Source organism: Mustela nivalis (genome assembly GCF_964662115.1).
Source record: "Mustela nivalis genome assembly, chromosome: 1".
Classification (NCBI taxonomy): Eukaryota; Metazoa; Chordata; class Mammalia; order Carnivora; family Mustelidae; genus Mustela; species Mustela nivalis.
The window spans coordinates 92,227,538-92,249,030 of record NC_139020.1 but is presented as its reverse complement, the minus strand read 5'-3'; the positions used below and the strand labels follow the sequence as shown (position 1 = coordinate 92,249,030).

Genomic DNA, 21,493 nt, shown 5'->3' with positions numbered 1-21,493 from the left:
CAGGCCTGTTTTTTTCACCTTTTGATTCCCTTACATTCTTGGTACCCTACTTTATCTCCATATTGTTCTTGGACTTATGAACTCACCCTCAGGGTGCATGTGAAAAGACTGTCCTCTCTAGCCACAGGATTCCTTCCTCTACTCTCTATGATACACAATCTAAAAGAAACTCTGTTTTATTTTTGAGTATGAGAGAGTAGTTGGCAAATGGACTGAAGGTAGAGAGGGAGGAAGATGTATCTTTTAAAAAAATTGAAGACTCACATATTAAGAAGTACACTGTCCAAATTATTTTCCTCTTTCTTACTCAAAGTAAAAATGTGAGCCATCCTCATTCATGCTCTAGAATAGGTTATTCACGGAGAATCTCTATAAAATACTGTAAATTACCTTGGAAGAGATAATCCTCTGTGTTTTGATCAGGGTTATCAGAGCTTCCAACAATATCAAATGGAGATCTTCCTGCCATCATCTCAAACATTAGTACTCCAAGGGCCCACCAATCGACACTGAAACCTTCAAAAAAGAAATTCTTTGAAGTAACAAATGATCTCTTCTGCATTCCCAAAAGTAACTTGAGATTCATTCTATTATATAATGAAAAAATAAACTCTAAATGCATTGTAACTATCATGGTAGGCAATGACAATTATAGGAATAATTCAGTTTTCAAAAAGGGGAGGTACCAAAAAGATAGCTTTAAAAATATAATATTGGAAGGACCCCTGGGTGACTCATTCATTTAAGCACCTGGCTCTTGGTTTCAGCTCAGGTCACAATCTCAGGGTCACGGGTACCGGCTCAGTGCAGTCTGCTTGGGATTCTTTCCCTCTTCCTCTCCCTGTGCCTCTGCCCCTCCCCCTACCTGCATAGGCTCGCTCTATCACTCTCCCTAAAATAAGTAAATAAAATCTTTAAAAACAAATTAAAAAATAAAATATTGGAAATGAAACAGAAGTTTCTTTTCTCAAGTATGCCTGTAATTTCAGACTCATGATCTGTTTCTAACACGTTGTTTTTGAGGATATAATTAAATTGTACTTGAGAATAACTTTCGTTGGTCTGAAACCTGATCTTTTGCTAGCTGATTAAAGATCCTTGAAGGACCTTGGAATCAGATTATGAGCAGCTGTCAGAAGTACCCATCCTCCTTTACATCTGCTGAAATCAGAGGGTCAGAACCCAAGAAGTCAAATGTATGCTTAAGATAAATATATCCTCTGGTTCCTGACCAGCAAGCAGTCAATCTTTCCCTCATTTTTCAGATTCCTGGAGGAAACACCCCAGGAAATAGAAACAATCTTCTAGGGGTTCGTGACTCTGGAGTCACATGGCTAAAATTTAAATCCCTACTCTGCCACTTTCTAGCTGTAGGACCTTGGACAAGTTATTTAAACTTTCTCTAAAAATGGGAATTAACCAGTGCTTACCTCCTAGGATTATTGATAGGCTTAATTAATATGTATAAACTGCTTATATTAGTACCTAATACTTTTAGTGTTGCCCTTAATAAAATATTATTCAAATCTGTACCTTCAAATACTGATAAGGTCCCACTGTCTCTGATTTCATAGTTTAGGGTTTTCATGTAGGTTTTAAGGGAATCAAGAAAGTTTATATTAATAAGATTAGGATTTAAATACTATAATATAATACAGTGCATTTGGTACCACATTTAACCACCCATCTAGCACACAGCTAAAATACCACCTATTTATTTCTTACCATAATCTTCTCCTCTTAAAATTTCAGGAGCAATGTAATTGGGAGTACCACAAAAAGTGCTGGTTGTATCTCCTGGCCGTAATCCTTCCTTTTATTAAAAAAAAAAAAGAGAGAGAGAGAGAGAGAGAGAGAGAAATAATATAGTAAGACAGAAAATTATCTTCTAAATTCATCTCTTTTATTTCATCATCATATAAACTCAGCATCTATGGTAATATATAAAGCTTAAGTAAAATACCACTAGCACAGTTGTCCATATTATTAAAATCACAGGTTGCCATTAAATAGCTTAAAGAAAACCTGTCCTCATTAGCTGTTGGTAGAATTCAGTTAAGATAAAAATTACATTTGAGGGACGCCTGGGTGGCTCAGTCATTAATCGTCTGCCTTGGGCTCAGGTCATGATCCCAGGGTCCTGGGACTGACCTCACATCGGGCTGAACTGAAATATAATCTCCAATCATAATAGGTGATTTTAACACATATTTATCAGAAAATGATAAATAATACAGACAAAAAAAAATCTAGTAAGCAGAAGAATATTTAGATAAAAGCCAGAGCTAAATATAATATAGAATATGTGTAATCTATGTGCGTGTGAGGAGAGAGGGAGGAGGGAAGGAGAGAGGGTGTGAAGAACAGAGATGCCCTGCATACAAACAAGAGATTATATATCCTTTTTTTTTTAATGAAGATTTTATTTATTTATTTGACAGAGAGAGAGAGAGAGAGAGAGCAAGCACAAGTAGGCAGAGCAGCAGAGGGAAAGGGAGAAGCAGGCTCTCCACTGAGCAGGGAGCCTGAAGCAAGACTTGATCCCAGGATCCTGGGATCATGACCCGAGCCAAAGGCAGCTGCTTAACCAATTGAGCCACCCAGGTGCCCCTATATATTCTTTTTTAAGTACATGTGGGATACTGATCAAATACTAAGTCACAAAGGAAACCTCAATATATTTTCAAAGAACCTGTATCATTTAGACCATTTGCTGGCCACAGTAATTAAATAAGAAATCAACAATAAAAAGATAGTTTAAAAAACAAGCTAGGGGCGCCTGGGTGGCTCAGTGGGTTAAGCAGCTGCCTTCAGCTCAGGTCATGATCCCAGAGTCCTGGGATTGAGCCCTGCATAGGGCTCTCTACTCATTGGGGAGCGTGCTTTCCTTCCTCTCTCTCTGCCTGCCTCTCTGCCTACTTGTGATCTCTGTCAAATAAATAAATAAAATCTTAAATAAATAAAATCTTAAAAAAATAAACACAATCTAAATAATACTAAATATACAATTAAGCAAGCAAGAGAAAGACAATTCATTTTTGTGAGTTTCATTGTTTAAGTAATGCATACCCATTATAATAACTTAAAAAATACACAAAGGTGAACAAAATAAATGTGTAATGCCACATAAGAGAACAAAGCATATAGAATTAGACAATGCTATACTTTAGAACTTTAATTAATGTTACATTCTAAACATTTTACATGGTCATGAACTTCTGGTAAACATTTTATTGACTTCACAATGCTCTGTTCTGTGGTCATGCCATAGTTTCCCTAATCATTGTTCTTACCAGTGGCCACTTAGATTATTTATAATATTTATCACGAACTACAATAAAAAAACCCGGGTCACAAACTTTTCCTCATAGACCAAAATATGTACTCAGAATATCACAGAGGCAGAAGTACTAGAGAGAAGAGTGTGGCTGTACATCTTTAAGAATCCTGATATATCCCCACCAACTGTTATCCACAAGATCGTAACAATGCATACACTCACCAATGATACAGGAGAATACCCATTACTTTAAACTCTTGTAAGTAGACTATTTTAATTTTAAAAACCAGTATCTGGCATGTAAAAATTAAGTCTCATTATTGTTTTAATATGTACACTTTATAATAAGGTTAGCATTCCTCATGGTTTTGTTGTTGACTTTTATACTTTCGTCATTTTTCTTTTGAAATAAGAAAAAAATCCTCTGGGGAAAAAGTGATGGAGAGGGGTGTCTGGGTGGCTCAATTGGTTCAGCATCTGCCTTCAGCTTATGTCATGATCCCAGAGTCCTGGGATTGAACTGTGTTGGGCTACCAGCTCGGCAGAGGATCTGCTTCTCTTTCTCCCTCTACCCACCCCCCATCTCATGCTCTCTCTCTCTCTAATAAATCAACCAAATCTTTAAAAAAAAAAGTGAGAGATGAAAAAGGTATCACAAATCTCAGTGATGGGTACATAGGGGTTTGCCTACTAAATCTCTATATGTTTATGACTAAAGATTTGTGTGATAGAATAATTTAAGGAAACAGAAATTGAATATAAGAAAAGATAAATGCCTGAGTTTTGTACCTAAAAGCAAAAGTACTTTAGGTAAAGATTTTCTTTTCTCATGTTGCTGAACAGATAATAAGGTCAAATCTTCAATACTATTAGAGAGTCTTAATGTTAACATTTAAATAACCTCCAAGCTCTGAAGGCACTTCCCTCCGGTGAATGGGGGAATGTAATTCACACATTTACATGCTTGTTGCCATATTACTGTGTGAGGATAATTCTGTCCCAGCTACTTTTAACAAGGAGAGTAGCTCCCTACAAATTTTGTGGAAAAACACTGGACCCTTAAATGAAACACTGTTACAGAAAGAATAAAGTACCAAGAAATAAAGGACATGTCCTGAGAGTAACTGAAATTCTTATTTTGTTCTACCATATTTCATGTCAGATATTTAAACTTTAAATATAAAAAAAAATGACAGATTTCCTGATAAAATCCTTAATGCATCATCAAAAGTTACAATTAAATAGCAAAAACTGGAGGGTGACATGTAAGTAGTTACGTTAAAGTCATGGGATTGCAGACAATTTTTATTTTCAAATTTTCTTCTGTAGTATCACAACATTCAAGATAAAAAGCTTACAGACAATAAAAGGAAATTAACTCTTATTATAGCACATATACACTCACAGAAAATACAGAATTTTGTAAATGGTTAGAAAATATGTATATATATATCCTTGTGCTAAAATCCCAAAAAGCACCCCAAAGTAGCAGTCATTTCCTCAACTTTAAATATTGTTATTTTACCAAAAGAATTTTGTGAGCTGCTGAGACCTTCTGATTAACTAGAAATTTCCCTCACCTTACACATGCCGTAGTCAGTGAGTTTAATGTGTCCTTCTGAGTCCAGCAATACATTGTCCAATTTCAAATCTCTATAAATTATCCCTCGTTCATGAAGATAATTTAATGCTAGACTGATTTCTGCAGAGTAAAATCTAAAATGAAAAATAACTCATTTGATTCAAATTTTTAAATTGTTTTAAGTTTCTAGAAGTCCTACTCCCATCTGCAAATGAAAACACCAAAATCGTGTTAAAAGATATTTTTCTCCTAATGTTTTTTAGAAATAATACCAAAACACAAATTGAAGTACTACTTTAAAATATCTGAGCCCAAAACACAATTATAAAAGTTCCAGCCTACATTAAAGTCATAAAATTTTTAATTTGCTAGTCTCGACAGGAGCTCTTAATCTGGGTCCTTGGCTGGACTTTGGGCAGTCCACACTGCTACAACCAGAGCACAGCTGTATGTATATGTGTACTTGTACATCTTCTATAGGATTTCCACAGCTTTCACCACTTCTCTAAGAATGATCTCCCCAAATGCTAAGAATCACTGATTGGTCTAGAATAGAAAAAATGCTAAAAGTCCTACTCAAACTACTCAAAATCCATACCAAAATTCTAGAGAGGGAATTAAAATAAATTCTTCTACAACCATACCATTTAATGTTAAAGAGCTTTTTAGATCTGCCACTAACCCACTGGTAGATAACCAGAACTTTTGACCTGAATAATGAAAACGAAACACCCAAGTTGGTTTACGGCTACTTTGGTGAATGTTACCATGATCATGTTTGGAGGTGTCTAACCCATACCTTCTCAGCTACTTAATTCTATGCAGAGAGAACCTGAGATTTTATTTTGTAATTTGGTTCCCAGAAAAGGATGAAATAAAACCAGAACTGGTACTTGATACAGTAAAAACTACTTCTCCCAAGTCCAACAGAACAAACAAGGAACAAATTCAAGCTATGGTCACAATCAGAAATATCATTTGTGGCTCTGCTATGAAGGGTGATCATTTAATAAAGACTAAATACAGGAAACGAACATACAGGAAATTAACAAACCCAAACACAGTTTGGCCCAAGATTAGATTAGTATAATTTCTACCTTCTTACAAAATTGAAGGATATTATCTCCTTTTGGTAAGAAATAATCAATGTCCTAACAAGATTTTCACTGAACAAGTATTTATAAAAATAAAATCTTTAACCTTCATCACATGCATATACATACTCATATGCTTCATTTTGGCCTTACTTTTATGGACCACTAAAGGGTGTGAATTATTCCTAATTCTGAGTACAAAACAAAACATGGCACAGATGAATTAAACTTATCCAAGGCCATGATCCTTCCCCACCTAATTCCTCCAACATATAAGCAATTTACAATCTTATATAATAATATCAAATTAAAGACATTAAATAAATAAATAATATTTAATGATCTTTTATTTATCAATAGGTATGTGATTAGAGGAAAAAAAAAAGCCAAAGGCAGAACAATTCAGAAATTATAATTCAGAATTACATAATAGCTTAAAAGAAATTATTTTATTACTCTCAAGTATATACAAATAATAATCAATAAAAAACTGTCAGAGAGCACTGCAAACCTTAGATGAGTAAGTGTTTATAAATTCATCAATTGTTTCAATTGTGGATATTGAATAGACAAAGTATTTTAAAATAACTGGGTTTAGAAAACTAAAGGCTCCCCCTTTAACACTGTTTATACTTTTCAACTGCTTATATTAATATGTATATAACATTACATGTAATTTATATATTATAATGTAAACTAACTTGTAGCTTAGCCCCTACATGACTTACAAAAACTAAATAGCATCAAAATACATGATTTATCTACTCTTTTCAACCAGAGACACATAAAAAGTCCTACAGCATTCCCTTCCCACAACACCCCCTCCCACCAGCCCTACCTCCAGCAAAAATCTAACACAAACAGTACACATCTACCTGGCATGTTCTTCAGGAAGTTTTCTTTGTCGCTGCATATGAAACATTAGATCTCCTCCATTTACATATTCTATGACAAAGAACAATCTAAAACAGAGAAGAGATAAGAGGCAGAACAAATGAACATGAGGCAGGGGCAAGAGAGGCAAACCAAGAAACGGACTCTTAACTCTAGAGAACAAACTGATGACTACTAGAGGGGAGGTGGGCAGAGGTGGTGGGGATTAAGGAGGGTACTCTCAAGGAGCAACAGGTGTTGTATGAAAGTATTACTAAACTATACTGTACACCTTACACCTGAAACTAATATTACACTGTATGTTAACTAACTGGAATTTAAATAAAAACTTGGAGAGAAAAAAAGTATTTCTTTTTAAGATTCTTTATTTATTTCTTTGACAGAGAGAGAGCAGAAGTAGGCAGAGCAGCCGGCAGAGGGAGAAGGAGAAGCAGACTCTCCGCTGAGCAGGGGGCCCAATGTTAGGGTCGATCCCAGGGCTCTTGGACCATGACCCGAGCTGAAGGCAGACACTTAACCGACTGAGCCACCCAGGAGCCCCAAAAGTATTTTTTTTGTTTTAAAAGAAGAAGAAAAGAAAAGAAATAATAAGAAATAATCAGCAGGGCTTAAATCTAGGAACTTTACATGTCAGCAGGCTTAAAAAAATAAATAAACAACAGCAGAGAGCACATGAAACCAAGATTCAAAATAAGGCAGTGCCATTTTGCATCTTAAACACTACAAAGACCAGTTACAACACAGAGAGCATTCTACAGATTTACCCTTAACAAAAACTCCAGGAATTTGGTGGAAACAAAGGGTAGTTGGAGTGGAAAGCTGTTTAATCACAGAAGATACAAGAAAACAAACCAGCACAGTTGTGTAAACTCTTTCTTCTATTTGAAAATAGTACCACTAAAATCCAGAGCTTTTCACTCTCACCCCAAGTTCAGCATTTGCAAGGTAAGTCATTTTCATCTGTTACTTAAGGTAAAGAAGTTGGGATTTCTCCCTCTAGCTAAATTCTAGGAAGCTTTAAGAACTAAAACTAGACTCTTAAAGATATTTATGATCTGGCCTCTTTTTTTTTTTTTTTTTTCTTTTTTTTGCCTAAAGCAGGTAATTTCCTAATGCTAAATGCTGATCCAGTGTTAAAATGGTATCACTGATTAATTAGACTCTGAGTAGTAGGAAATTTTAAGCATAGTACTATTGCTTCCATCTCCATGTCTTCCACTTCCGGCTTACAGCAGAAAGCAGTTCTCATTGTGTAAAGCCCAGTAATCATCCCATTAGCTTTTAAACTTACCTGCTTTCTGTCTGAAAGCAAGAATGCAGCCCAACAAGAAAAGGATGATTGGATGCCTGTTCAAAAACATGCTTCTCTGTCTGTACCCAATCAATATCCTATTTCAAAATATGAAAGAAATCTATGTCAAACTGAATTATAATGAAAACTATGATAAATTTATTCTTAGTAATTCAATTACCATAAATGTAATTACTAACTAGGCCAAATATCAAAAGCACTGATTTTCATGAAACAACATGAAACAAGAGCCTACATACAAAGAGAAAACACCACCAATAAATCTTTCAATATTATGAAATGGTCTACGAAAACTTTTACAAAGTTCCAGTACATTTCCTTGTTAATAATATGGTTTGATTTTGATTTTTTAAAAATCTAGTAATCATCACATTACATTAAATCTATCTTATGTAATCTGTCTGAAGCATTTATTTAGAATAGACTGAAATTTAAGACACAAACACTGAGGTTTTCTCCAAAATAGTACACTTAATCCAATTTAACAGTTCAGAAATAATAAATCATTGTACTTACCTCATCATCATTGACCAGCTCTTTTTTCACAACTTTCATTGCATAAATACGATCTGTTTTTTTTAATCGCACCAATAGTACTTTGGCATAACTTCCTCTGCCTATTACCCGAAGCAAATCAAAGTCCTGAAGACCTAAACTGGATGAAGCTTTGCCACTTTCCCTGGTATTCATTGCCTGTCAAGAACATTTACATCAAAGAGTTATGCCTGGAGAAATTTTGCGTAATACGTTATATTTATAACACCTGATTATACCTAAGAAGATTTTAAAATATCTTCTAAGTTCTTAATAATTCTCTTCTTACATCATTCCAAATGATATAATCTAACTACACAGGACGTAGGATCAATTCATGAATTGAGCTCAGAGGGATAGTCACAGGAAGTTGAAATCTGGGAAGTGTTAAAGGGTATCTTAAGATCTGATAAAATTTGGGTCTGGAGGCAATGAAGATACATGAATTTTAAAAATGACACTAACTTTGATGACCTGGAGATTGGAGGTACTACTAACAGAAAAACAAAGTGTGCACACAGGATAAGATTGACAGAGCTATTGAGATAATAGGCTTGGTTTTTCATCCTGAGATACAAGCTACAATGGGATATCAAGATTAAAGAGTCTACTGGAAGCTTGATATAAGACATCTGAACTAATGCGACGACAGAGACACTTTCAAAAAAGCTACAGATAGAAAACAAGCATGAGACAGCTTAACTAGTAGAAAATATTTTTTTCTACACAGTACCAAGGCTCCTTTGGAATGAGCAGTAGCCTTAGATTAAAATTAGCCTTAAATTCATTTACAACTAGAAACTTAGAAACTAGAAACTTAGGCTTCTAGTAATTTATAGAGAACACTGGAAGATAATCTTTTTTAACATATCTGCAAAATCCTCTGCATATAATCAACAGATGTACCCATAAGAATTAAGTATGAATTTTCTCAAGTGAAGAGTATCAAGAAAAGCAAAGACCAAATTTTAAGAAAAACAAGTGCAAATCAGAAGAAAAAAGTATTATGAAAACTGAAAGAAAGTGATGTTTCAAGAGAAGGGTCATTTACAAAAATCTAGAAATAAAAATCTGATGTGGTAATAAGGATAAATAAAGAGGAGTGAAAGAAATCAGATTAGAGCAGATTAAGAAAGCACAGAATGTTAAGGAGATAAGGCAATCTACAGGCTTTAAATGTGGTTAACTGTAAACTGTAAAAGAGAATGACATGGAACAAAAGCACAACACCTTCATAGAATCAATAACAAGGCAGAAGCAGAAACCAGTGGTATGTCACCATCAAAGGATCTAAATACGCTGCTTATCTACAAAAATAGCCTTCAAAATGAAAGTGAAATAAAAACATTTTCAGACAAACACAAACTAAAGAAGTCCATCACTAGTTGCCTCTCACTAAAGGAAATATTGAGTTCTTCAAGAAAGAGAATCTCATATGGAAGGACAGACATACAGGAAGGAATGCAGAACAAAAAGAAAAAAATGTGGATAAACCTAAATAAAGACTATTTAAAAACACTAGTACAGGGCTCAGTAGGTTAGACATCTGCCTTCAGCTCAGGTCATGATCCTAACCAAAAGATAGTTGTAGCTAAACCAATAAAAGACAAAGTAATTGTAGCCTACTGTGACAGGCTGACTTCTAATATGTCCCCCAATGATTCCCACCAGCTAGTATTCATGCCTTTGTGTTATCCCCTCCCCTTGAGTATGGGCTGGATGTAGTGACTTGCTTGTAATTAAAAAAATAATGCAAAAGCAATAGGATGTCACTTCTGAGATTAGGTTACCAAAGACTGAGTTCTGCTCTGCTGGCATTCACACTCTCTGGATCTTACGGCTTACTTGTTCCGATGAAATAAAGTAAGCTACTTTGTTATAAGCTGCCTTATAGAGAGGCCCATGTGGCAAGGACAGAATCCTGTCAACAATTAGATAAGTATGGAAGTAACTTCTTCCCCAGTCAAGCTTTGAGGTAATAGCAGTCCTTGCCAGCACCTTGACTGTAGCCTGTATGTGATTCTGAGGCAAAGGGCCCAGATAAGTCATGCTTGGATTCCTGACACATAGAAACTATGACATAAATCTTGTTGTTTTAAGTCACTAAATTTTGGGATTATTTGTTACATAGCAATTACCTAACATAAGAATTTTAAGGCAAAAAGCATTACTAAAAACAGAAAGGGATATTTCATGATAAAAAAGGGTTAATCCAATAGAAGTATTATGATTCTAAATTTGTATGTATTCAATAACATGGCCTCAAAATATATAAAGCAAAAGCTAACAAAACAAACAAGGAACAGACATATCCACAATGTAACCTTGTGGTTGAGAAAGAATAGTCAGTGAGGCAATAGAAATGGAGTAACATTGTTAATAATCTTGACCTAAATGACCTGTACAGAACACCACACTCAATAACTACAAAACATACTGTATTAGAAAATATGTATGGAACATATACTAATGTTTATGTAACTTAGCCTCCAAGCAAATTTCAAAAAAATTCAAAGGGCAGAGATCACATACAACGCATTTTCTGATTTATAGAGGAATTAAGTTAGAAGTCAAAAATTTTTTCAAAAAAAAAATTTTTTTTCCAAATATGTAAAAACCAGTATACTTGAAAATAATGCTCTGACCAAAGAAGAAATCATAATAGAGATTAAGATATATTTTAACATGAGGGGCACCTGGGTGGCTCAGAGGGTTAAGCCTCTGCCTTCGGCTCAGGTCATGGTCCCAGGGTCCTGGGATTGAGCCCCACATCTGGCTCTTACTCAACAGGGAGCCTGCTTCCTTCCCCTCCCTCTCTGCTTGCATCTCTGCCTACTTGTGATCTCTGTCTGTCAAATAAATAAATAAATAAATAAACTGATGAAGAGATAGCTTTGCAAAGTAATGGGGGAAGGTATAGCCTTTTCAATATCTTCAATAGCGTTGGGAAAAACAGATTTCAAAAGGCCATCCAAAACGCCTGGATGGCTCAGTGGGTTAAGCCTCTGTCTTCAGCTCAGATCATGATCTCAGAGTCCTGGGATCAAGGCGCTTGCCTCCCCACCTCTCTGCCTGCCTCTCTGCCTACTTGTAATCTCTCTCTCTCTCTCTCTGTCAAATTAAAAAAATAAAAAAATAAAAAGGCCCCAAAGCAGTATCAAAAAGGAAAAGAGGAATGTATTTCACTACCTTAAAAATCAAGAACGTCTATTCATCAGAAGATGCCATTAACAGAGTGAAAATACTAGCCACAGAGTGGAAGAATATATTTTCAATATATAACCAATAAAAGGCTAATAATGTCAAGAAATTACAAAGAACTCCTATAAAACAACATAACAAAGACCACTCATTTAAAAAAAACAGACACCTAACTAAAGATGATACCCAAATGGCCAATAAATATATGAAAAGTTGTGCAAGGAAATGCACATTAAAAAACTATAATGAGGGGCGCCTGGGTGGCTCAGTGGTTTAAGCCTCTGCCTTCAGCTCAAGTCATGATCTCAGGATCCTGGGATCGAGCCCCACATCGGGCTCTCTGCTCAGCAGGGAGCCTGCTTCCCCCCTCTCTCTGCCTGCCTCTCTGCCTACTTGTGATCTCTTTCTGTCTATCAAATAAATAAATAAAAATCTTTAAAAGAAAAAAAAACTATAATGAGCTACCACTACACATTCAACAGATTCACTAAAATTAAAAAGACAGACCATACAAAGTGCTGACAAAGATTTGTGAAGCAATCAAACACACATTATTGGTGAAAGTATAAAATAATACAAGCACTTTGCAAAACTGTTTGGAATTATCCACTAAAGTTCGGTAACATGTGACTCAGGAATTCCACTCTTAATTATATACCTAACAGAAATCTTTATATATGTGAACCAAACTACACTTATAAGAGTGTTCATAACAGTATATTGTACCAATCCCAATTGGGGGGAATCAATAGTGGAATAGATAAATTGAAACAACAGTGAACATAAATGAAATACTACTACGTGAAACATAACGGAATCTCACAAACACAATACTGAGCGAAAGAAGCCAGACACAGAAAAATACATACTATATGAATCCATTCATATAAAGATTGGGGAAAAAGCAAAACTAATCTCTGGTATTAAGACAACGGTCACTTATAGTGAGGAGGGAGCATTAGTCACTAGAAGAAAGTACATGAGCTTCTGGGATATTAGTAGATCCTATTTTCTGGTCAGGGTGGTCATTACAAAGTGTATGAAAACTCATTTATCTATATAGACATGATTTGCATACTTCACTGTATGATAAAAGTCTTAAAAAGGGGCGCCTGAAAGGCTCAGTCATTAAGCATCTGCCTTTGCTCAGGTCATGATCCTGGGGTCCTGGAATCAAGCCCGTGTCGGGCTCTCTGCTTATCAGGAAGCCTGCTTCTCCCTATGCTGCTCTCTGACTTGTGTTCTCTCTTTCTCTGTGTCTTTCTCGGTAAAATAAATAAATAAAATCTTAAAAAACAAAACAAAAAGCCCAAAAAAACCTCTTAAAAAAAAAAAAAAAAGATGTGCAATAGACTGTTACTTATAAGAAAAAATCTTAAAAAAATATTAAAACTCTTGAGGATACAAGCAAATAAGTCTTTGGTAAACAAACAAACCAATCAATAACAATAAACAGAAACCAAAAAGAACAAAAAGCTGTAAAAGTGTCAAGGATTGAAAAGAAAGAAATACTATAGCAATTCATGGTGTTAGAATAGAGAATTCATTCCTTATTATTAGGAATTTCCTTCTTTGAATGATTCATTCAACCTGTGAACAAAATATGGAAGATGTAGTTGTGGCTGCAGAACAGATCGTAAACGTTAACAACCTTGGCAATGTAAAAATAAATATGCACATAAAAAAGGAAAACTGGAAGAAAGAGAAGGAATGGCTAGAGCGTCAAGCTTATTGACTTACATAGAACAAAAAACTAAGATATGAGATTAAATATGTAATCAACAGATGTACTTCAAGATAATGCAGGAGCAAAGGAAGTAGGTAGACCGAACAACACTGGCCATACACTGATAACTGTTTTATCTGGGCAATGGATACAGGGGCTTTGTTATACTACTCTGTTTACCTTTAATTACATTTTCCATGATAAAAAGTTGGGGCTTTTTTAAAGGTAATGGAGAGTAAAACATAATGCGCCTATCAAACACTGGAAAGAGAAGGAAAAGGGGGGAGGTACTGTGAACTAAACCTTTATGGCTTAAAATATATAAAGTTGGAAAAATGAGTTATAAGTGTTATAGGCACAATTAGAAATGATTAAAAAGAGTTGCTCTCAGAAGTCAAAGTGGGAGTGGAAGGTGTTGAGGCATGATAAATCTTTTTCACTGTAAGCTTTTTTTCAAAAAAATTATCATTTTAATTAAAAACCTATTGCTTTAAAAGCTGATATAATGTTTAATAGAAAAAATAGTAGCAGTCAAGATGATCAATCATTTATATTTCAAATAAACAATTAGCCCATAAAATGGTAGGATTTACAATGTGTCTTATCAATACTACCAAGTATTCTAAACCTCATTCTTAATTATACTTTATAGGTTCTACTATCTTAAAAAGAAAGTATGCTATTGAATTTTATTTTCTCCTGTTAAAAAAAGAACTTATCTCATGAGTTTTAATTTAAATGAAATGAATAATTAGATTAAATCAGAATAAAACTCTAGCATCATTAAACATCATTTCTGCATTTTTACCATTATGATTTAAAAATCTAAGCAAGTTAATTGTCATATTTTTTAACTGTCGAGTCTTATTAAAAAGCTGATGATGTAATGTACAATAAAACTAATTATCTTACCTCCTTTTCTTCACCAACTTGGTCCAAACTCTCATGACTTGAAGGATTATATGGAATTACTGAAAACCCAATCCCAAACATGGGGAAAAAAAAGAAAAAGGAGAAAACATAGCACCCATTAACCTGAGTTTGACTTAAAATGTTTTCATGATTTGACTTAAGTTTTTATTTCAGAATAAGTTTGCATTATTTAAAATTGAGTATCTGTCTTACTAGTAATAAACTGTATATATTTATGACTTAAATCCTAATCTTTAATGAAAGTGGAGAGCCATAACCAACTGCAACCAAGTACTGATTTTAACAAATATTTTTGGCATTTAAAAAATATTTCTCTTCGGGGCACCTGGGTGGCTCAGTGGGTTAAGGCCTCTCTCCCTTCGGCTCAGGTCATGATCTCAGGGTCCTGGGATCAAGCCCCAAGTCAGGCTCTCTGCTCAGCAGGGAGCCTGCTTCCCTTCCTGTCTCTCTCACTGCTTCTCTGCCTACTTGTGATCTCTGTCTGTCAAATAAATAAATAAAATCTTAAAAAAAAAAAATTCTCTTCTTCACAAATTAATCAGTTCCTTCTCTAAGGGTGACTCCATAAACCTTATTCAATTATTTCAGTATGACTAAGGCACAGAGTTAGGGGGCGCTTGGTTTTTACTCTTCACTTCCTTCATACTTAAAATGTTCCTAACTACCATACCACATAGGTCAAGTAAAGAACTGACAAAGACTGAACTCTAGGTTTCTATTCCTTAAAGCTACTTCAGGCCACACACACACACACACACACACACAGCCCATGTTTCATATAACCAGCTTCTTGTATGAACAAGAAAGTACATTCCGTCCTTCCAGAAAAACTCCCTCGCCTTCCCTTTCTTGATTCATCCAAGATCAGTACATTCTGTCCAATTAATTGCTCTCTAAATTTCACAGATATATATTTAAGGTTCTGGAAGATCACATGATCTTTTTTGAATTTTCTATACTGTATCTTTTATATAATTTCTACTTCTAATAATAAAGCTTTTAATAAAAACAGATCACCTGAAGAATCAACATGACCCACAAAAACAGTATGTCTTTTCATTATTGAAAAAGCTAGGTTGCTCAATTTAAGAAAAAGTCTCAGAATAAATTTATCTGAATCCGAGAAAAGAGTCCTTTATTGTAGTTTACATAGTTGTCTTCTTAAAATGCTAAAGGTATATGTTAAATATTATGATGGAGAGTACCACTGCAAAATGGGGCTAACTTTTATTTGGGAAGAACATAAATGGTTTCAAGCTTAAGCGGAAGCGTCACCTAAAGAAGCTTTAAATGACACTTGGTGATGAATGACAGTTCCTGCCAGTGTCGTTCTTACCTGTCTGTGCATGGTCTGAATGCATGGATGACTGGTCCATGGGCATCATTGGTTCCTACAAACATTTCCAAAGACACAGTAACTTAGCAGGCTCTTTCTAAATCCCAGTCCTAACACTATAAATTCAGAAACATTATTTCGACGCGACACAGCATATTAAAATTTAAACTTGAAAGAATAGAACTTAATAAATGAAAACTCTGTTACTATGCTTAATTATATGAAACCATGCAATATTCCCGTGAATGAGATAATACTAGTCACATTTCACAGATAACAGAAGAAACAGAAAACTAACTTCAGACCATCAATTAGAAATCAAATTGAACTTCTATCTACTTTGACTTGTGTTTCTTCTATACTATTCTTCCTATAAGCTCCACACATTCACTTTACATCTTTGGCAAAGGGAGGCTCTAGTCCCTAAGTTCCTTAGTTGAGTCTGAAGATGAGTCTATAAATCTAAAATTTTGTGGGTTTCCCATTTTTCTGAAGATTCTCAAAAGTGCCAGTGATCCAAATAAAGAAAAGCAATACATTCTAGAAACTGACTTAAAAAACTCACTGCCCATAACCTCAGGAAAAATGTTAATTCAAACCAAAATGTTCTAATTCATTAATTTTGGACCCAGGTTTAACAAATACCAACAAAAAAAGGGTAAAGTTGAGAAGGAGCATTAGTTAAGACAGTTTTAATTTTTTTTTAAGATTTTATTTTTAAGTAATGTCTACACCCAACATGGGGCTCAAAATCACAACTCTGAGATGAAGAGTCACACATTCTCGCGATGCCTGGGTGGCTCAGTGGGTTAAGCCTCTACCTTTGGGCTCAGGTCATGATCCCAGAGTTCTGGGATCAAGCCCTGCGTTGGGTTCCGTGCTCAGTGAGGAGCCTGCCTGCCTCTCCCTCTCCCTCTGCTGCTTCTGCCTGTTCATGCTCTCTCTCTCAAATAAATAAATAAAATCTTTAAAAAAAAAAAAAAAAAAGTCACACATTCTACTGACTGCACCAGCCAGGCGCCCCTTACACAGTTAAAATTTTAAGGCTGTCTGGATTGGCTCCTGGATTTTACAATGCATTTAGTGATTATCAATAATCACTAATTCTATCCCTCTTTCCTTCTACATTTATAAATTTACACAGGTCATTCCATCACCTAAGAATACTCAAGAATATCACAGTAGCCTAAATAAATTATGTTCACAATTTTTGGCCTAGTTTTTTTTCCCTTAAGATGCAATTTTCACCTCCCTAATGATAAACCCACTCCTGAGCTTAAATGAACTAGCTAAATACTTCTAATACCAAAGAGCCACCAATGTGGAGCTCAGCTTAGGGTTCAATCTCACAACCCTGAGATCATGACCTTAGCTGAAATCAAGAGTCAGTTGCTTAACCGACTGAGCCACCCAGGAACCCCTGCATCCAGATCTTTTTAAAAATGCATATCCTTTAAGCCAGTAATTTACTTCTGGATTCTTAAGGAAATAATAAGATTTATTTACCAGAAATGTCCTATGATTTTCTTTACAGGAAAATGTAGAAAACAAATCAAATATAAAATAATGAGGAACAAGGTTAAGTAAACTATGACATAGATATGTAACCAAATACTATGCTAAAATTGAAGAGGATATAGATAGATATGGAAAGGTGACCAAAATACAGTTAAGTGAAAAAAAGAAGTTAGAGAACAGTATATATATGATCTCACTTTTGTTTAAAAGAATGAGACTCAAACATTAAGCACATTCTGATAAACACTCCACCTTATATGAAGCAGTCTCAAAAATAGTCTATAAAAACCAAAAATGAAAAGCCAGGGGGCTGCCTGGGTGGTTCAGTTGGTTAAGTGTCTGCCTTCAGCTCAGGTCATAATCCCGGGGTCCTGGGATAGAGCCCTGCATCAGGCTCCCTTGCTCAGCGGGGATCCTGCTTCTCCCTCTGCCTGTTTTGCCTGCTCCACCCCCTACCCCCCCAACCCCGCTTATGCTCTCTAACAAATAAGTAAAATTTTAAAAAAGAAAAAGAAAAGCCAGAATCTAATTAAACTTCTAGATCCAACTATAATACACAGAAAATAAAAAGGACAAGGGAACATTTTAAACATAACCATAGAGAAGCAAAGAGAAAAATACTGCAACACTTTAAATGACAACATAATTTCTTCTACATTTAAATTTTAAGGGGGGGCGGAGAGACAGAGAAATGGAAGAATCAATAAGTTGAGAAAATATCTAGGACACATATCAGTCAAGTGCAAATATGGACTTCATTTAGATACGGATTCAGAATGAAAACTAAAAATTTTCACATTTATGAGGCAACTGGAATGTTGAACATTGCCTAGATGAATATTCGATATAAGGAATTTGCTTTTTCGTTTTTAAAAGTCCTTATCTTTTAGGTTTCAAAATAACACAGGATGAAAGCAGGTTACACGGGTGGGGGTGCAGCTGAACTAAGACTGGTCATGAGCTGGTACCTACTGAAGTTGGGGGACTGGTATATGGAAGTTCATTATACTGTTATAGTGACTCTTAAAATATTTAAAATTTTTCCTTATAGAAATTTCCTATATGGAAAAATTTTAAGTATGCATATACATTTGTACAGAAAAAGTTCTGGAAGGATATACATCAGAAGACAATTTATCTTTAGACAGTAGATTTCACAGGGGATTTTTATGTAATTTTTCTTTATCTATATTCCCCTTTTTTTCTATAATGAACATGTTGTAACTGCATGTTTAAAATAGAAAGTGAAAATAAAAACTTTAAATTCAAAATCTCCCCAGTAATCACACACTTTAAATAGCAAACATGAAGCCTCTGATTATTCTTGCCTGATCTCTGTTTAGTGTAGATGCTAAAACAATGGGAGCTACAAACTAATGAGTTTATCTTAAGGAAGAAAAAAAGGCTCTTAAATAGTTCTGCCTACCTCTACCTAATTTAACCTGATGATTCTGTAGCAGATTAAATCAAAAAGTTAGCTACATACCATAACAAAATTTCTAATAATAATTCCAAAACTCACAATATGTCAACTGGACTGTAAAGTTAGGTTCTGTATCAACAGGGTTTAACTGTGATTCCTTACCACCCGTGCATTATAGCCCTCCATCCTAGCAGTGTTACTGAAAATGTTCTATTAAAAAAAGACAGTTGTGCCTTACCGGTGGCATAGAATGCCGCCCACATTCGATGGTGACAAGTTTGTGGCACTTCTTATGAACGAGGAGTTTGCAGTTGATGCACTTATACCCCTGACGTCCAAGTCCCCATATTCGGTCAGTACAGATGGCACAGTGGGCACGCTGCAAAGAGTAATTCAACAGCAATTTATTAGCAAATAAAATGTCATAATCATTTGCCAAAATAGTGAAAATAAGGGGCAGCTGGGTGGCTTAGTCAGTTAAGCGTCTGTCTCTTGATCTGGGCTCAGGGCATGATTTCAGGGGGGTGAGATGGACCCCTGTCTGGGGTTACTTAGCTGCCCCACACCTCAGCTTTTTTCATCTATAAAACAGAAATATGTAGTACCTAATTCACAAGGCTGTTGTAAAGATTAAATGGGTCAAGAGACGTCAAGCATTTGGAAAAGCACCTGGTACTTAGTAAAAGCTAGATAAGTGGTTTGCAATTATTATTTCTGAAACAGTTAAAGTTAAAATCACATTAAAAGGTTTGCAAAATAAACTTTGCTTATTTCTGGTTGTCTAAAATTATAGTAAAAAAGCCAACTTTCTTTTAGCTAAGGTAACTGTACAATTCAATCAGAGGTATTTTTAAGAGTGAAAGGAGATGCTATTAAAAATTATCTCAGGATAACACAGATACTGCCCCAAGCAAAATGGGAGCGTGTCACCCTACTGACTCCTTTAAAAGGGAAAAGAAGACTACCCTTCCTTCACAGTAGGGAGAAAAAAACCAGATATCTCAAGTTATTAACATTCTACAAACTAAGGTTTACCCTGTTGAAACGCTTGGCTTGGAAAGTGTGGCCATTTGCACAATAAAGCTTTCTCCAGCGGCGCGCACCTCTGCGATAGATAGATTCTAAAGAGAGATAAAACGTTAAAAAAAGGAAAAAGAGCAAGTGTGAATAAAAGTCTTCTTATAATTAAGTCTGTGACCTTCTTTCATGATATTCACTTTAAGAAACAAATATTCTTTTTTTTTTTAAGAAAAAAAATATTCTGATAAAACCCTGAAAGTGAAGAAATAAAACAGATTCACCAAGGAATTAATGAAAACAAAGCCTATGGAGCAAAAGTGTATTAAAAATTACTATTAAGGCTTTTCTGTCTTTTAATCCCCCCCCCCCCCGTCCAATTTTTGCACACTTGGGTGGCTCAGTTGGTTAAGCGTCTGCCTTCACTTCAGGTCACGATCTCAGGATCTTGGATCAAACCCTGCGTCTGCTTCTCCCTCTGCCCCTACATGCCACCTCCACCCCCTCTCACTCTCTTGTGCTCTCTCTTACAAGAATAAAATAAATAAAATCTTTAAAAAAAAATTTCCCCCCAGTTTTAATTTTGAACAATTTTAAGCCTACAGAAAAGCTGAAAGCCTAGAACAATGAACAGTTAATCCTTCATGCAGACTTACCAATACCTAACATTATGCCGCATTTGCTTTCCTCTCCTTTTGTCTGCATCCTTTAAAAGTAAGTTGCAGACATAGCATCTCACCCTTAAATACCTAACTATCCACTTACTGCCTTAGATTAATTTAAGGGTGTTTCTCCTAATGCTATTTAACCCTAACACCATTACCATGTCTTAGAAAATCAACATTAATTCAATATCCCCTAATAGCTCATATGCAAATCGCCCTATTTGCCCTCAAAGTATCTTTCATAGCTTTCTCTTTCTCTCCAAGATCCAAGCAAGATTCAAACATTGCCTTTGGTTGCTATACCTTTTTAGTTTCTTGAATGTAGGCTGAAACAGTCATGTTGCCATATTTGCTGTTTTTCCTTTGTGATGTTGTTTAAAAAAAAAAAAAAAAAAAGAGGAGTCCAGGCAGTTGTCTTATATTATGTCCTACATTCTGCATTTGTCTGCTTCCTCATTAGAATCAGTATCAAATACTTTTGGCAAAAATAATACAAAGGTGATATATATTGCCTGTGGTATCACATTAAGAGATACACAAATGCAGGGCACCTGGGTGGCTCAGTGGGTTAAGCCTCTGCCTTCGGCTTAGGTCATGATTGCAGGGTCCTGAGATTGAGTCCCGCATCGGGCTCCCTGCTCAGCAGAGAGCCTGCTTCCCTCTCTCTCTGCCTGCCTCTCTGCCTACTTGTGATCTCTCCCCCTCTCTCTGTCAAATAAATAAGTAAAATTAAAAAAAAAAAAATGTCAGATTGCTGACTCCCAGTTCAATCACTCTGTTAAAGGCAGTGACTGCTTGTTCTCTTCACTGTAAAGGTACATTTTACTTTTCATAGATGCTCTAAAGGGGATACTCTGTAACCACAAGAATGTTATCTTCCCCACTAATTTTTCTTTTTTTTTTTTTAAGAGGGGGAGAGGGGCAGAGGGAGAGGAAGAGAGAGAATCTTAAGCAGGCTTCATACCCAGCACTGAGCCA

The 21,493-nt window shown here is 35.4% G+C and overlaps 1 protein-coding gene across 1 annotated transcript in view; it reads right to left on the bottom strand.

The window, feature by feature from the left end:
• The window catches only part of PRKCI (protein kinase C iota), a 67,238-nt gene that overhangs the window by 10,010 nt on the left and 35,735 nt on the right, over window positions 1-21,493 (bottom strand). The window contains exons 5-14 of the mRNA XM_082742130.1: window positions 19,869-19,954; window positions 19,072-19,212; window positions 15,893-15,947; window positions 14,536-14,594; window positions 8,679-8,855; window positions 8,142-8,239; window positions 6,832-6,918; window positions 4,861-4,996; window positions 1,726-1,813; window positions 391-516 (exon numbers count right to left, since the gene is read on the bottom strand). Coding sequence (XP_082598256.1) covers window positions 391-516; window positions 1,726-1,813; window positions 4,861-4,996; window positions 6,832-6,918; window positions 8,142-8,239; window positions 8,679-8,855; window positions 14,536-14,594; window positions 15,893-15,947; window positions 19,072-19,212; window positions 19,869-19,954 — 1,053 coding nt within the window. The remainder of the gene's footprint in view (window positions 1-390; window positions 517-1,725; window positions 1,814-4,860; window positions 4,997-6,831; window positions 6,919-8,141; window positions 8,240-8,678; window positions 8,856-14,535; window positions 14,595-15,892; window positions 15,948-19,071; window positions 19,213-19,868; window positions 19,955-21,493) is intronic.